General features: G+C 36.9%; 1 protein-coding gene across 3 annotated transcripts in view; it reads right to left on the bottom strand.

Moving 5' to 3' along the window:
* Positions 1–18,748, bottom strand: part of LOC129725960 (protein obstructor-E-like) — a 101,189-nt gene extending 82,441 nt beyond the window's left edge. For 2 of the 3 annotated variants that reach the window (XM_055682434.1, XM_055682443.1), the window contains exon 1: positions 18,514–18,726. In XM_055682434.1, coding sequence (XP_055538409.1) covers positions 18,514–18,559 — 46 coding nt within the window. In that variant the 5' untranslated portion in view covers positions 18,560–18,726. Of the gene's footprint in view, positions 1–18,513 lie in introns of all 3 variants that reach the window. The other variant, XM_055682452.1, reaches the window with a different exon arrangement.
* Between the last annotated feature and the right edge of the window lie 218 nt (positions 18,749–18,966).

The following is an 18,966-nucleotide window of genomic DNA, read 5'->3' as shown; positions in this document are numbered from 1 at the left end:
ACCGTGCAAACTTATACACAGATGATTTTTAGTATCAAGCGTATTTTAGTGGCGTAACTGTGTAATTTGAGATGTTTCTGTATCACATTAGGGTAGTAAGGATGGAGGTTGGCGATATCAACCTTCAATGTTTTTAAAACTTCTGAACCGATCATCATCAAATTCGGTATGTAGAAATATTACCTGACATCTCTTTTCATTTCCATTGGCGTGGCAGGGTGGGGGATAAATTTATTATTAGTAAATTCCTTAATATCTAGCTCGATTACCGTAGTAGTTTGTATACATGGGTTTTCAAGTACGTTTCTATGGCATTGATGGTAATCTGATTTAAAAAGTAATTGATTTGAATGAGAAGCTCAAATCTCGCCGTTACTTGGATCAATTCGTGTTTTTCATGGTAGTTTTGGGCAAATCCATGTAAAATTATCTGAAACAACGCGAAAGTTTAATCGACCACTTTTTAATTTGAATGAAACCCACAGTAAACTGTAATTGAACTGAATATTGAATTTACCATAGGTGAAAAAATCTATGAACTCCAGTGCATTTTTTTTGAAAGTGCAGAGCAATTCCGCAAAAACGGGCAACCAATTTAATCGACCTTTTTTGATTTAGCTGAAATTTTGCATAGATGTTTATATGGGCATAAGATGCCATTTTGTGCTATTTGTTTAATTTTTTGGCACACAACTCGTTTTGAGCTATTGCTATTGAAATTGAAACAAGCTATTGAAAAATGCTATTTTGGTAAGTTATTGATGATTACAAATATATTCAGAGCCGAAACGGTTCGTTTGATCGGTATGATGTCTTTGGCAAAGTTGTAGATAACAATTGTCTTTCCAAAAAAATATAAACTCTATTGTTTTTTTTACCCTGGGGTCGCTTTTCACCGGGTTGTTTTTATTCGTTTTTTTTTTTTAAATGGGATACTTTACGAACTAATTTCATTTTTGTCATATGACTTACATTTTAAGTTTAGTAAAGCGGGCAATGTATGTAATTTGCGAGAACGCGAAAATGAACAGGAATAGAAGGTGTGACTTTTTAGACTTAGAAAAAAAAAATCTAAACCCGCAATCTCCGAGTCCCGTCTGGACGAAGAGAATTTTTCTAAGTCTGCTTTCCACAAAAAAACTTTTTTTCCAGCCCTATTATTTGGTGCAACGCTCCTAACAAGTCTCACCTTCTATTCCCGTTTATTTTCGCATTCTCGCAAACTACATACATTGCCCGCTTTACTAAACTTAAACGGGATATTTTTACAACTACGCGAATTATTTTTACTCGATTCGGAAGATTATTCGCACGCGGTAATAAATAAGTTTAGTATAAGTATGTATAATCTAATCTTTTAAATGCGGTACTACTAACCGCGTAAAAAGCGACCCAAGTGTATTTTAAAAAAAAAGGGTAAAAGAAAAATTAAATACAATTTATCTAGCAAAGCTAATTTTTATTAATTCCATTTTTTTATGAAAATTACAAAAAATTACATAAACAATGAAAACGGTCCAAACATGGAGAAATCAAGAAAAAAAGTTATGATTTGTTGAAAAAAAAATGTTATAACTTTTTTGAAAGGACAAAATTGTTGTCTACAACTTTGCCGAAGACACTATGCCAGCCAAACAAACCCAACCCCTTTAATTTCCAATGGTGCTCTGTATGGGGAATTAATAACATTTTTACAGTCGAACGGTTTGCAATAAACGAAAACACTCGAAGAGTAAAATATTTTTAACATTTTTTCCGACATAACTGCACTAAATCATTGCTGGAAAGTTTTCAAAACACGGTGAATGAAAACAAAATAAGATTTGGTAGAGAAACTTGCACAAATTCGAATGGAACAACATGTAGGGGTAAGCGGGGTAAGACCGCCCCCTTAAGCAATTCTGTTTATAAAAAAGAAAAGTTGCGGCTGCAATTTCATTTTTTCTTCGCTAAGAGGTTCTTCTATTCAATACCCGCATTGAAAAAATAAGAACTGAAAATTTTTTGTTTATTTTCCAGCTTTTTTTTTCAATTTTAAAAATTCATTGAAAATGTGCAGATCTTTTTCATGCGGGGTAAGCCCGCCCACCAGCGGGGTAAGATCGCCCACCATTTTTTGAGAATAACAAATATTTTTAGGGCCAAGTTGGGTTGATTTTATCGGTATAGTGTCTTTGACAAAGTTGTGGATTGTTTTTTTTTTTTTTTTTTTTTTGATAAAATATACCTACACTGTGAAAAATCTGAAAAAAAAATTTTTTTTCTAAGTTTTAACTTTTTTTGTTTTTTGATTATCCAAGTTCAAATCAATGTTTAGGTTGTTTTCAAAATACATAGATTTTTCAGAATTGGGGTTTTTCAAGATATTCAATTTATAATAAACCTGTCTTTAAGCTAAAAATACAAACTCATTATACCTGTCTGTATGATTTTTTTGAAGACTTATTATGTATAGAGTAATAATAATAATTATTGATTTTTTGTTCATATTTTCAATTTTTTTATGGTTTTTTTTGACGAACAAAATTACCAACGACGCCCAAGAAAACAAAATTTGAGCTATAAATATTTCTATTACTCCATGATCAAATAACCATCAAATTTTAGCTTACCTTTTGTAGATTCTGCAGGCAGAAACATCATTTTTTTTCAAATAAATTAAAAAAAAAAATTTAATTCTATTTTTATATCTTTTCTTTAATTTTTTTACAGTGTATTCTTTTTTCGGAAGTAAAAAACTGCTATTTTCAACTCTGCCGGAGAAGTCATATCGATCAAACAAATCGTCCTGGCTCTTGATTTTTTTTTGTTCATTAATACCATTTTTACACAAGTTTACTTTTTTCAAAAATTAGTCGCGTTAAAAAAAATTTCTAGAAAAGCTTCTACCAAATCGGAAATGGTCGATTAACATTGATGTCTTATGTGGCTTGAAATTGATTTACTGATCCTGTAAATATTCCCTTTGTAGTGTTGAGGCATTTGGGTCTTGAAGTAAAACAACAAGCACTTGTATACGTGGCGGTTTTACCCCATGTATAGTGGGCGACTATACCCCCAGTGGAACATTTTCATATTCCATCGAAAAAGTAGTCAAAATTACAAGATTACTCACGGCCTTCGATATTTTCGAAAGAAGACAGATTCAGGCAAGCGGTTAAACGTATATTCACGAATAAAACAATAGATTTTTAGACAGAAAAACCTTAAGTCCCGTTGCCGCAAAACAATAGCGCGTTGACTGGTTGCCAGCTGAAAGGTTGTTTTTAATTATTTCTGTGACTGTTCGCGCACTATCAAAAAAGAAAGGGGTGCAAAATGTTATGTAATTATACTGTAATAGACATGTTAAAGAATTTTTTCAATTATTATATAACTTGGTAGTAAAATCACGGTGGGCGGTCTTACCCTGTTTACCCCTACCACTTTTGTTCTATTGAAAAGTGCTCATAGAGCTCTTTCAAGTGGTGGTCCCTGTGGCTCTGTGGTTACCCAAGTAACAAGCGTTGTTATAGAATAGTTGACGTTACCTATTCCATGACATCTCTATCACCAGAAAAGCGCAAAAATTGAAGGCTGCTATAGAACAAGTCCCGATACTATATGAAGTATTACATAACTGCATAAAAGCAAGCCAACTTGATAGAATGAAGTGGCAAAATACACCTCGAGTACTAGCCTACGGCAATGAGCAGACCTGTTGCTAAATATGATAACTGCTAAACAGCGCATGCGCAAATATGTTGTCATGCGCAGGGCAACAAGATCGACAGTCATTTTTATCAGTGGCAGTGTTAATTATAATCAATGGATGACAAAAAATAATATTCAACCTTTCAAAATGAGGTGTTTTTTTCGTTTGAATATTAAAATTGTTTTGGCATAGTTTCAACGTTATCTGGATATAGAATCTAAAAAAACTTGAAACCGTTGTTAGATATACGATAACAAAAGTTGGAGTTGAATTGGTTACACTGCAAGCTTTTTGTTTATCATCTGATGGCGCATTTTGACCCGCTACGTATAAATATAGAAATCGTTCGAAGAATTCAAATAATAATTTGATCAAGTAACTTTACGTTGACTGCTGAATATTACGACCTATGTCCTAAGGAAAAGCGCTTTACAGGTGCGTAGTGTTGTTATTAGATTGTGTAATGTCTTACGAAAAGACGTATTGAGGATTTTGTTATTGTTGAACTCATGTCATTGAAAACATCTCTGAAACCAGCAAAAACGAGGTTGTTTTCGAAATGCGCTTGTAGTACACCCATATGACTACTTTCGTTGTAACTTATTTTCTAACATGTTTTGTGTGTTACTTGGGTAGGGATATTCGCTAGCTCTTCTACACGGTTGTGATATCGGGCTGGATTTCTGATCAGGTCGAGGATCTTTTCGAGCTGGAGATTTTCTCGACTCAGCACTGGGGCACTGTGTATCGTTGTATTTATCCTACAACATGCAAATTTCTAGTTGTTCGAGACCGCTTTTAACCCCACAGGCTAGCGTGCGACATTGTTGTTGTTTTTTGCTTACAGAGCTTCCCAGTTTTTCCGAAACTATTTCTGCAGAGTCAACTAGAAGGAAAATGAGCGGGAGCCTAGTGTGGTTGGTAACGTCTCCGCCAATCACGCTCGACGCCTGGGTTTGAATCCCACCGCCGACATAGGTGTCGATGGTTGTGAGGTGGGGTGATCCACTAACAACCAACCCAACTGGTCTAGATTCAATCCTAGCCGACACCGGGAGATTTTCTAAGGCGAAAAATCTCTGGGATCACGCCTTCCATCGCATGAGGAAGTAAAGCCGTTGGCGCCGGTCCGTTAATAAACGGGTCGTGAGTTAGGGTCCTGGGTGTGGAGTCGCCTTCCTGGGCGTCGGTGATTGGCCACAACAGTGGCGGAACTAGACCGACGGAAAATAAGCGAGAATAAAAAAAAACTAGAAGGAAAATGATCTTTTGACCGGAATATGGTCCAAGATAACCACTGGGTTGACTTCAGAAGATGCAGAGTAAAAGAGGTCAATTCTTAATAGTGGTCCTAGAGCTTCCGGGTTTTTCGAAACCACTTCTTTGTAGTCAACTAGAAGGGATATGTTAGTTTCATCGAAGTGTGGTTCAAGGTGACCATTAGGTGACCTACTGGAAGATCAAGAACTACCGTGAAAACGATAAATTTTTGCAAGTGATGCTAGAGCTTTTGGGTTTTTCCGACACTGCGTTTGCGGGGCTCACTAGAAAAGATATGATAGTTTGATTGAAATATGGTCCATATGATGGCCAATTTTCAAAACTGTAGAGCTTATCGGTTTTTCTGAATCCACTCTTTGGTGGTGTTATGTAAAGCAAAGCAAAGCAAACCCTTGATGGTACATTCCGATTCGGAACTCGACCTTCCGTTTTTTGACGTGGGACTACGTCTTTGTTTTCTATACTGGGATGCATTCTGTAAAATCCACACAACCACACCACATGATGGATAATAATAATCAATATATTGTTGGATGGATAAAACGTGTAACAATTTTATAATAGGCTAGGCATTATTATTATTTCACTACTCAACGGTGAAAATTGATAAAAAGTTCCAAGAAAATTTACGCGAACAATGAACCAATCACACGCGAGCATTCCTATCACAGATGATGTGAATGGACACCAACCATTCCATGTGATATTTTCAGTTTCAATATAAAAAAAATGGACAGAGTTTCCCCGTCCCAACAGCTCAATTCAATTGCTTTAATGAACTTAGACTAATTTGAAGTCTCGAAGGTAAAGATCTTTCGAAAAGTTTTGAAACAAGCCTTTTACTTGAACAATTTCTAAACCTGCTGTCAGAGCATTATGAAAACTGATGTCTTGGAAGAAAACATACTGGTTAAAGCAACAATACCGTACAGTATAATATACATATTATGTGAACCAGAGCGCTGCTGGTCTCTCGTCGTCTATCATTGCAGTAGTACACGACTTCTATTTCCGTGAAATCAAGAAAAAAGTGCAATGCTGCTGCATTGATAGTGATTAAAAGTTTATCCCATGAATATGGTTACCTTAGAAAAAAAAACTACTCAACAAGAATTGAGCATTTTTGCACGGGTCATAAGATTTTTTTGCATTTTATCTTCGATATTCACTAAATGATCGTGATCGAAAGAGTAGATTTCTGAAAATATAACTTTATGGAAGCTTAAAAGCCAGCGAATGCTTCTGAATAATGTGTCGATTCACTAGGATCTATTCAGAATATTTGTTCACATTTCAACATTGTTAGATGATATATGTCTGTTTTCAACTTAACAAATAATATTTTTACGTATATTAGCTGTCTTCGTGATGCAGTGAATGTGGTTGTTGGCAAATGAAAAAAAAATGTCAAACGAAAAACAGGAATTAATCATTTCGAGCTTTAACTTCAATGCAATTGTTGATTGTTATAATTTTCGCTGGAACTTGTTGATAATTTTGTTCAACATATCTTCTTATGTTTCCCTATGAGTGAACCTATATAGCGGCTTTGAAATTATTTCCATAATAAGTTTTATGTAATAAATTTAATTTGATCAGAGTTAAATAAGACAAAATTATGCATTATGATAATCTAGGTATTGTTGGATTTGGTTTATGAGGAAATAGAGTTAATTCTGATTCAGACGCATTGCAAGAAATTCTTGGTGCTTCTAAAATAACAACAACACGATTGTGCCTTGTTAAATAAATGTTGTTTGCACAAAAAAATACTACACAATATCGTAAAGTGTAACCGAAGTTCTCTCGAGTGTTGCTGAATATATTTCTAAAAAGAAAATTTATGGGGATTTATGCGTATAAAATAATACTTAAACCACAGAACAAACGAATTGTTGCTGCCTGCAGATTCTGTAACCTTTTTAACTAAAAATCCTTCTGATTACAGTGTTTAGTCCCACGTCACCATTTCATCCAACCCTAGGGCTGTATACCTTGTAGTATTTATACACAGACTTCGCAGCTAACCGATTATGTACAGGACAATTGCGCGACTAGTGCCAATAGACTCTCTCCCGAGCCGAGACTCGAACCTATGACGACTGGCTTGTTAGGCCAGCATCGTACCTCGAGACCATATGGAAGATGTGGTGCTACGTAACAGTGTTAAATAATGTACAACACTATGTAACGTCACAGTGTCAAATATATTTAACAACACTCGAAAAGAAATCGTTTACACTTATCTATATTGTAGTTTTTTTTTGTGCAAACAAAATTTTTTGACGAGGAACAAGCGTATCGTTGTTGCGTCTGAACCAGAGTTAACTATATTTCCTCAAAAAAACAAATCCAATAATACTTAATCATGAAGAATGGTTCTGTCTTATTTAGCAAAGCAAAGCCTGGGTGCTACATTCCGATACGGAACTTGACCTTCTGGTTATTTATACACAGACTTCGCAGCCGACTATTCAGTGTACAGGACAATTGCGGGGCTAGCGCTACGATCCTACTGACACTAACAATCTCTCCCGAGACGAGACTCGAACCAACGACGACTGGCTTGTTAGGCCAGCATCGTACCTCGAGATCATCTGGGAGATATTGTCTTATTTAACTCTGACTAAATAGAATTTATTATATGAATCTTTTTTTATGAGAGACGTTTTAACTACTAAGTAGTTATTCACGTCTTAACTCAAATTTACATTTTCAATATTTTAATTTAGGTATTACTAAGCTACATGCTTGTCATTCTCCTCAGTTTGTGAAAGGAGAGGAGAAAAAATTCACCGCGCACTTCCCTTCCAATATGTGCCTGAGTGTAGCAAATGCTTTCACCACGCTGCTTCTTTCTCCACTCCAAAGTGTCTCAACCAGCTTACATAGAGACAAACACACTTTCAGCTCACCCCACATCTGATAGAAACGAGAGAGGTGAGTCACTCTACAGAGAAAACGCAGAAATACACAACAGTATCCACTGGCGAGTAGTCCGGAAGGTGAAAAAAACCTACCGGGCTAAAATGTAGTCCTCGTGTAGCTACGCACGAATTCCACCAGAGTAAATTCGACCGGCACGAGCGGCACGAGCAACGCAGTCTATTTTTTTTTCTGCCAATCTCTTTTCCTCTACTGCCATGCTCAAGAAACCAACTGTGAAACGCACCGCAGATAGCTCATCAGTGTAATTATTGTGCGTGATGTCCACACGTGTGAGAAAGTACACCATAGTTCATTGTCTCGCAAGAAAGAGATTTCAGATTTCACCGCAGTGCGTTCAGGTAGCTCAACAGATAAAAATCGTTTGTCGCTCTCTTCTAGCATGAGCGTTTTGATTTGCTCTTTAGTGCGACGGCAGTTGTTTCCGCAGTGCAAGATATTCTCCTGCACTCTAGAGGTTTTCTGAGGAGAAAAGACAAGCATGCTAACCTATTACATCTGATACCCAGATATTTACTCTTATACTATATTTCATACAAGATATTTATGTCTCTAAGGTAGTCCAACAGTTTACCTATTTTATATTCATCATCACCTAGTATGTCCTCCATTAAAGGGTTCACAAAGTGTTTCTCTCTTTTTCCTTTATGTTTGTTACAGTCGATAAGAATGTGTTATACCGATAATGGAACATTGCATTCCTCACACATTGGGTTACTAGTACCACCCATTAAAGGACCATGTGTTAACCGTGTATGACCTATTCGGAGACGGGTAACCACAACCTCTTCAAAGCGCTTCAATCGTTTGGATGAATTCCATCTGGTTGCGGATGTTTTTATTCTACGTAATTTCTGTTCACTATTCTGCCACTCTGTTTTCCAATTTGTACGGACTATCCATTATATGTTTGTACAAATCTTGTAGTGGAATTTCTACATTTCAAATATCGTCGACTGCAGCAGCAGTTTTTGCTTCTAGATCAGCAATTTCGAACCGGTGATTCCCGTATGTGCGGGTACCCAGCATAACGATATATTGCTATTCCGCCGACAAATGTTAGCAATATTTTTAATTAAAGGGTGTTCTGGTCTTTCGTTCTGTACAGCCTGTAATACGCTCATTGAATCAGAAAATACTACACCTTTCGAGTTGCATTCGTTTGCTTTTTCAGCTGCTTAAAGTATAGCTTGGGCTTCCGACGAAAAAACTCACCACGTTGACGATACCACACTACAACCCGTTCCTTCTCTCGATTTTGAACCATCGGTGTAATATGCTATGTGATTTTTATATTTAGTGTGTCTTAGTTCATTGAATTGCATTCTTGTTTAGGGTGTAGTAGATTGTTTACTCCTATTTGTCTGGAGGCCCAGACAAACTTTGACAGCAGGAAGTTGCCAAAAATTATCTAATAGGCAGCTAGTTCTTCCGCTCTTTGTATCGCAGCTGTGTTGAAGAAGGTTGTCGAAGAGGCTTTCATGTTTACAGCATAGTATATTAGTTCAGTTTCCATTTGGGAAACTCGCTCAAGGGAAGCTCGCCAGTATCCTATATGAATCTTACTCTGAAAATAATATCGAAGCCGGAAGAGGCAAACATAAAAAGCTATGTTAAACAAGTTCCAGCGAAAAATCGTAGTAATCAAAAATCCCAAAAATGTTAAATTCGCTGTAGTGTATCTTAGTGAATAAATCCTAGTAAATAGACCAAAATTTCACAAGCTCTTACTTTTTTAAAAGTTTGTTTATTTTGGAATTGACTCCTTCGATTTTATGCCGGTCACGATTATTAGGTGAATATCTGAGATAAAATGAAATAAAAATAATCAATAACCGTTGCAAAATGTTCAATTTTTGTTGAGTAATTTATGGTAATTAAATTCAACAGAGAAACTTTTAATCACCGCAGTTTGTCCTCGATTGCACACGGATAGAAATAAACGAATAGAATTGTATTGCTGCAGTACGAATAGAAGTGTACCGCTAAAATGTACGAGCAGAGTATATCTGCAATCATAGAGAGACCTGCGGCGCTCTGCTCCACATACACTGTACGGTACTGTAACTTCAACCGTGTTACAAGTTTTCTTTCAAGACATCAGTTTTTAATACGCAGGTTTAGGAATTGTTCAAGACGAAGGGTTGTTTCAAACTTTTCGATTTTTTTTGCCTTCGAGACTTCAAATTAGTCAAAGTTAATGTAAGCAAACATAATTTGATCTGTTGGGACGGGGAAACTCTGTCATTTTGTTTTACGTTGATACAAAGAATATCACGGACTGGTTAGTGTCCATTCACGTCGCACAGTGCAACGTTCCATAGACAAAAATCAAAAAAGTGGATTTCTTATTGAATCAATTCTACATGCTGATATGTTTTATACATGTTTGAGACATACTGTAATGATATTATTGACCTGGTAAGTTCACCCATACGATTATGAAAAGCATTTACAGTGAAGTGGTTTTAACTATTCAAGTGACACATTATTTTTGAAAAATTTTCTTCGTTTTCAAATAAATTTTTAATATCTTCTAAATTAAAACCAAAATGGCAACGGTAGAGGCATGTACCTACTACATTTCACATGTTACTATTGAGACATAACGTAGCGCATTTGAAAATCAAAGGCTTATTGGTCATGCTTCTTTTTGCTCAGAGTAAAAAGACTCTTTCGATTTAGAATCGATCGTCAAAAAAAGGACCCCAAAGTACCTTACTGAATTTCACTTTTCCCCTCATTTGGAATATCTTTCAAACTTTGGAAGTGATTGCCATTGCTCAAGTTTGCTCTTCCAACCGGAATTCGTGTTTTCGAATGATACCTCTGGAACCAAGAGTGAGCAATCTATCGTACTTCTGACCCTTAATTTCATGTTTAACACGTGATTTATGTGTAAAACACATAAAAATGTTATGCAACAGTAAACCGTATGTAAACATAATTAAAAGGGAATTAAATAAAAATAGTAATAAAAACTAATTGTGATGGTATTTAGGTCACTTTTTCATCGCCAAGAAATTATTTGAATATGCTTTTCAAGCCTTTTATCTCGAAATGGATAATATTTTTGGAAAATTGTCATTTTATGCTTCTGTACAAAAAAAAATGGCGTTTGCGTCATTTTCACCAATTATGCAAATATTAGCTCTCATCGGTGCTAAACATTTTTCGTGTCAAACAAATTGAAAAAAAAAACCCGAAAGGCTGTTTTGATTTTTATCCCGCGTTCCCATACATTCAACGCACTGTGCGTCGTCTGTGCTTGGTTCATTATTCGCGTAAATTTGTCTTTGAAACTTTTTATCAATTTTTACCGCATAGCAATGAAATAATAATGGTAACTAGCGTATTATAAAATTGTTCAACATTTTATCTATCCAATGACATATTGGTTATTGTTATCCATTATGTGCTTATGCTTTTATTATCATTTGAAATCTGACGCAACATTTGCCAGTTTCATTTCCAGTTTTACAAAACACATTCCAATATAGAAAACAAAGACGTAGTTCCACTTCAAAACTAAGAAAATTTTCGAAAATCGTTCTCTTTTACGCTAGTTTTGGATCTTTTGATGGGTCACTTGCTGACCACCCTTAATTATTTTCGTCTAGTTAACCACCCAGGAGGAGTTTCGAAAAAAAGGAAAGCTCCAGGACCACTTTTGAAAGTTGGCCTTTCCTACGGTAGTTCCGGATCCTCCGATGGATACCTGGTGGCTATCTTGAACCGTATTTCGATCAAAAGAACATATTTCTTATAGTTAATTGCCCTTAAATAATGTAGAGTAAACCGGGAGCTCCAAGAACGCTTCTAGAAATCGATTTTTCTAGAGTATTTCTGGATCCGGAGGGCCCCCGGTAGTCTACCCAAAGCCGAACCTTAGTCCAGTGTGTAGTTGTACATGCACACAATAACTTTCCCAGAGACACCGAGGTGTTACCTTTTGAATTGGCTCGAGTCGATCTAAAATAGCTCCTCTGTTACAAAATACTTATATATACACTAGCGCCGCGTCCGGAGAAAATTTTTTAACAAACAGATAGTCGTCCCAATTGCACCCAATCACTTGAACAACTTTGCCGAAGACATGAATTTTATATGTCCTAAGATTATCAAGCATTCTTCATGCTCAGATGGACTTGTACCACTATTGCTCAGAGAAGAGTAGGACGGTCCTGAAAATTGACAATTTTTTAAAGGAAAATGCACTTTTTTGTCTTGTTACCTCTTTGCAATTCAATATGACCATGCGTTTTGAAATACTATTGGTGTAGAAAAATAACACAAAATTTTTGAAAAATTCATCATATCTAGCAAGACTTTTTTGTGATTTCGACGTTTTTAGACATATCATCTTTAAATGCCGTTTTACCCTACTTAACCCCAATTTAAAAAAAAATTAAAATTCAAGTCTTGCTAAACTTCCTTCTTGAATAGACAAACAAACTCTGAAAATTTCAACCCGATAGGAGAACATCGAAACAACAAGCGATTGCGCCTTTTAAATGATATTAGTAGTTTTCTAAGAATCATATTAATTTTACATTCATGAAATCACGCCAGGATTCGAATTTCGTATTACACGGGTTTCTATCCAATGATGTTGGTGGCCATAGAGAAATGAGAGTCTACTCTGGAAGGGCCATTTCGACAACAACTCATCAGATGGACTCAATATGGATGTAAATCAACTCATGAAGTGATTTTTTATGGAATTTTACATACAATATGTTATGCTGAGAATTTTATGAAACACGCTTGTGGCCATATAGTGCTCCACTGGAACCTGCTCCAGAGTGGTCATTTCAAGGACAACTCGGCAGATGAACTCAGAATGGATTGAACTCAACTCCTGGAATCATTTCATGAATTTTGGTACTAATATTGTTTTATTGCCAATTGAGCAGAATCTCGCCAAATGATCTGGAAATACGCGAAAATTCGCCCATTTTTGATTTGAATGAACCATTTTTGATTTGAATGAAACTTTGCACACGTTTTTGGGTTAGCAAACTGAGCATTTTTCACAGATGGAGATATTTTTCACACCCATGAGTTATATTCTAACAGGGCGTATGCCTTTTGGCAGAGGTTTTATTCGAAACATTGTAGCCCAGAAACCGTTGGTTGTATAGAAAACTGTCTGAGAATGAGTTGTAGGGAATTAAAAATGCATCATAAAAAATGTACACCGTTAAAAAAAATTCTGACCAGTCAAATATAAGGGTAAACATAAAATTTCAATTTAAAAAAAAGAGTTGAATATTTTTTCATTTTTTTTTAATTTGAAGTTAATACGCAATTTTAAAAAAAGTCCAGGATGGAGAAATGAAACAAAATTCAAATTTAAACATTTTTCAAAATATTTGTATTCTGATGATTTCAAAAGATGCAGAGAGTCATTTTGAATCAAAAAACTCTTGGTAGTTGACATTCTGCAGGCATCGGTTTTCGAGTTATTTTGAATTTAAGCTTGAAAAATTATTAATATTTAGGAAAATACACGTTTTTCTTAATTTGTCCGTGGTTCTCCAGCAAAAACCATACGTTCATTGGAATCCTTGATGAAAACTATACAATTCATTTTTTGATAACATGACGATTGGATAGGGGCGGCGTACAACAGCGTCTGATCCGGAACGGACGGCTGAATCATGAAACGCGGTGTCTCGCCAGCTATATCAAAGACGGCAGCCCCGTCGCGAGACTAGGTATCGCAGCCCTAGTAAGGCAGCATACTGAATATTAAATACTACGAACAATCCAGATATAAATACGGAATGGAATAATCGGCATGGACCTAGGCGAACGAAAAAGGACAACGATTATTGGAAACTCGGTACTTGGAATGTAAGGACTCTACTCGAACCAGCACGCGCAAGTATCCTGGCTAGAGAGCTGCGGAAGGTGAATGTGGAGGTTGCAGCTATCCAAGAGGTGCAGTGGCCGAAATCGGGAGAACGCGAATTCCGAGCAGTAGATCCTATTGCGGACACTTCATTTAAGTACCACATCTACTATAGCGGCGGCGTGAAAGCAGAAAGAGGAGTCGGTTTCGTGCTAATTGGAAAACAGATGAAGCGTTTTTCTCAAGTTGACCACGTTCTGATTGATGGACGGCACTTTTCAGACGTTACAGACGTGAGGTCGTTCAGAGGACCGAACGTTGACTCGGATCACTATCTCGTAGTAGCCAAAATCCGCGACCGGCTGTCCAACGTGTTGAAATCCAAGGCAACGAGGAGGATGCAGTTGAACATCCAGCGGCTATCAACTGAAGGGGTGGCTGCAGAGTACTCGCAGAAAGTTGATGAACGGATTGAGGAAAGATTTGAAGAGAACCTGAATGAACAGTGGAGGCACATCCACAGTTCGATCAGCACTACAGCGCGAGAAATGTTGGGTACAACTGCGGCAGCTGCGCCCAATGAGTGGTTTGACGCTGAGTGCCAGCGAGTGACGGAAGAGAAGAACCGCGCCAGGGGTCACATGTTGGCCACGGCTGTGACTCGTCAGAGCATGGGTAGATATCGAGATGCAAGAGCCGCTGAAAAGAGACTCCATCGTCGGAAGAAACGACAGCATTGGGAGCGTATTCTTGCGGAGGCGGAAGGTTGCTTCTCCAGGCACGATGCGAGGAGCTTCTACAAGAAGGTCAACGGAATCAGGAATCGAAACGTGTCAGTCCCTGTCATGTGCAACGATAGGGAGGGGAACCTGATAACCGATAAAACAGAGGTGGCCAGGCGTTGGAAGGAACACTTCAGTGTGCTGTTGAACGGTGAGGGAAACAGTGGAGTCGAAAGGAGCAGGATGACTATTGAGAATGATGGTCAAGCTGTGGATCCACCATCCATGGACGAGGTGAAGAAAGCAGTGAAAGAGCTGAGAAACTGCAAGGCAGCCGGGAAGGACGGCATTCCCGCCGAACTCTTCAAAGTCGGGAACGAACAGCTGTATCGTGCCATCCATCGGATCATGCTAAGAGTGTGGTCTGATGAAGAATTGCCCTCGGACTGGTTGGAGGGTCTCATATGCCCGATCTACAAAAAAGGCCATCGCCTGGACTGTAGCAATTATCGGGGCATAACTCTTCTCAATACCGTGTACAACATTCTCTCCCGCATCCTGTTCCACAGACTGAGGCCGTTGCAGGAGACCTTTGTTGGCGAGTACCAATGAGGTTTTCGAGGGGGACGCTCCACGACGGACCAAATGTTTACCTTGCGACAAATCCTCGATAGATTTCGAGAATACAACTTGCAGACGCACCATCTGTTCATAGACTTCAGGGCAGCGTACGATTCAGTCAAGAGAAATGAGTTATGGCAGATTATGATTGAACATGGCTTCCCAACAAAGCTGATTAGGCTGATTCGTGCCACCCTTGAAGGATCTACATCAAGCGTCAGCATAGCCGGTGAGATATCGGACTCGTTCGTGACGTTAGATGGTTTGAAGCAGGGCGACGGGCTGTCGAACTTATTGTTCAACATCGCATTGGAAGGTGCTATACGGAGGGCTGGTGTGCAGAGAAGCGGCACCATCATTACGAAGTCGCACATGCTTCTCGGTTTTGCGGACGATATCGACATCATTGGTATCAACCGTAGAGCTGTGGAAGAGGCCTTCGGACCTCTCAGAAGGGAAGCTGCGAGATTAGGACTCATCATAAACTCTGCCAAAACGAAATACATGGTGGCTGGCAGAGTGCGTGGTAGACCGTCGGATGTTGGTGCTGCGGTGGTGCTAAATGGGGAAACATTTGAAGTAGTCGACGAATTTATTTACCTGGGAACATTAGTGACATGTGACAACGAGGTTAGCCGTGAAATAAAGAGGCGGATAGCAGCCGCAAACAGGGCCTTTTACGGACTACGTAACCAGCTAAGGTCCCGCAGTCTGCAAATCCGTACTAAACTTGCACTCTATAAAACACTGATTCTTCCGGTGGCTCTCTACGGCCATGAATCATGGACGCTGAAAGAGGCTGATCGGCGAGCTCTTGGTGTTTTTGAGCGTAGGATTTTGCGTTCAATCCTTGGCGGCAAACTAGAAAATGGTGTTTGGCGCAGACACATGAACCATGAAGTGTACCAGGCATACAAATCGGCGGATATAGTCAAGCGGATAAAACACGGCAGGCTTCAGTGGGCTGGGCATGTAGCGAGAATGCCGGATGAGCGTCAAGCGAAGGCTGTATTTAGCAGGAATCCCGATAGAGCTCGTCGACTTCGAGGTAGACCCCGCACTCGTTAGATGTGTGCTGTCGACGAGGATGCACGCGAAATAGGTGTTAGGGGCGATTGGAGGATAGCAGCCCAAGACCGAGGGACATGGAGACGTATTCTGGATTCGGCACTGGATCGATAATCGGTCTGTCGCCTTAAAAGTAAAGTAAGTAAGACGATTGGATAAATAACTCAGGCGCTGTACCTACACGTTCCATCTTGCTGAATGTGTTTTACCTACTTGTTTTCTTATAATAACTGTTTGTAAAGTACGCTACCAATAACTACTTACCTATAATATCTGTTTTCGTATACAAATACGATTGCACTTCTTCAGAAGTGTGAGTAACAGTTTGCATTTTTTTTTCTTCATCTATTAGTTTGTATTTTGTGAAGATGAATAAAGTGAAAATGGAATACACCAAGTCCAGCTGCAACCCTTTCCTGATCGTCGGTGCTCATCAAGCTTACGCAAGTTAAACGAAAACCTTATTGCAAAATTAATAATATTGAACAGTCAAGCTCATTTTAATTCGTCTTTATCAATTTGTGATTCGTGTAGATTATATTGTATCAAAGTGAAAGATGATGTTTGTACTTTATTTGCAATTATCAGAATACAAATATTTTGAAAAATGTTTGAATTAAAATTTTTATTAAAAAATCAATCTACCGAAAAAAAATTATTTTTCATTTCTCCATCCTGGACTTTTTTTTGAAAGTTCGTATTCATGTCAAGTTTCTTAATAAAAAAAAATTAAAAAACAAATTCAATCCTTTTTTTTAACTGAAATTTTATGTTTATGTTTAATTTGTTTTTGGTAAGAATTTTTTTTGTACAGTGTATATTTTTTAATGATGCATTTTTAGAATATAACTAAGAGTGTAAAAAATCTCTCCATCTGTGAAAAATGCTCAATTTGCTAAGCCAAATACGTGTGCAAAGTTTCATTCAAATCAAAAATGGTCGATATTCGACCATTTATCATTTGGCGCGATTCTACTCAATTGTTAAAATTTGCATTGGATCTTGAACTTGGGCCCAACCAACCAACGGCTTTTTAGATCACGCAAACTGAAAATAGACGAATTTCCCAATCTTTTGACGAGTCAAAATCAAAAATCGGTCAAGAATTGGAAAAGTAAGAAGCATTTCATTCTGGCGGATACCTAGGTACCCGCCGAGCACCTACGGGTGTTAAAATTGCCGAGTACATAACGATTAAGGCAACATTACTGACGATTGTAATGTTTAGATACACGTCCTACATTTTCACTGTTGAACAATTCTATTTCTGATCGGATCGTCATTTTATCATGTATGCATAACTAAATACTATCCATTTACCCAGGCTTTGAAATATTTGGCAGTGAGACATTCAAATAACTGTTGTTTTACTAATTTAAATTTGAGAGATGGCATAGTTGTAGACTGCATTTTTGCTTTGACTTGTGTACATAAACCAAAATTATGTAATTATGACACATTCAACAGTATATGTATCAGTGCTACCGGGCTTGTTTCAGCGCAGTCGAAAAATGTTTGGTGCGGTTTTATATGCACTTTATATGTCTGTAGATTGGCTGGTAGCAGACATTCTTCCGGCGGTTTATGATGTAAGCTTTGAAAAAGATTTACCAGCCACATTTTATTGAAAATGCGAGCTATCTAATATAAAACGTCAAAGTAATTTAAACTAGAATTATTGATATCTACAAAAAATCATATAATATACATACAATTGAAAAAATTTTTCTTTACTACATACTCGGAAATTTAAATTATATAATGTATAATCGGCATGGGAGATGTACTACTACAACTTATATATACGATCATTTCACGCGGCAAAAACGCATGAAGAGTTGCGAAATGTGAAATTTGTTCGGTAAATATTGGCGATATTTTTTTTTATTATTTACTGTTTCAATTTGACGGGTTTTATGCAATTCTTCTTATAACATCATCACAAAGCATTTCGAAAGGAATATATATATATATATATATATATATATATATATATATATATATATATACATATATATATATATATATATATATATATATATATATATATATATATATATATATATATATATATATATATATATATATATATATATATATATATATATATATATATATATATATATATATATATATATATATATATATATATATATATATATATATATATATATATATATATATATATATATATATATATATATATATATATATATATATATATATATATATATATATATATATATATATATATATATATATATATATATATATATATATATATATATATACATATTTATATAATCAGTAAGTACTCTACTTACATGTACTCGCAGTGAACAAAACGCACGTGAAGATAAATCTTTTCATATTTTTTTATAAATTGGTATCTAAACTAAACACGGAGCAATTTGTACCGGCAAACTTTTTTCGATATGAATGGCGAGTCCGAAGAGCATTACTCGCAAAACACTACCAAACACTCCAAAAGACCTCAATGAACTAACAAACTGTAAAGATAATACTCTTACTTTTGATGAATCCCTCTACGCGCTCCGGGCTATGTCTGTTGTTGGCTCTGCTTTGGTATCGCATACTGTCTGGGTTGGTGGTAACCAGTATGTATAGATGGGGTCTCTGCTAGAGCATGACCGTATCTCAATACTGCGATCGCAGTAAGTTTTGTGTCAAACATTACCGCAATTCGCCACGTTTAACGTTGGAGGTGTGACGTTCGAAAATATATGTTTCGATGTGACGTGATTTGCATACATAGT

The sequence above is a fragment of the Wyeomyia smithii genome, chromosome 1 (genome assembly GCF_029784165.1).
Source record: "Wyeomyia smithii strain HCP4-BCI-WySm-NY-G18 chromosome 1, ASM2978416v1, whole genome shotgun sequence".
In the NCBI taxonomy this organism is placed as follows: domain Eukaryota; kingdom Metazoa; phylum Arthropoda; class Insecta; order Diptera; family Culicidae; genus Wyeomyia; species Wyeomyia smithii.
This window is presented reverse-complemented; position numbering and strand designations above follow the sequence as displayed.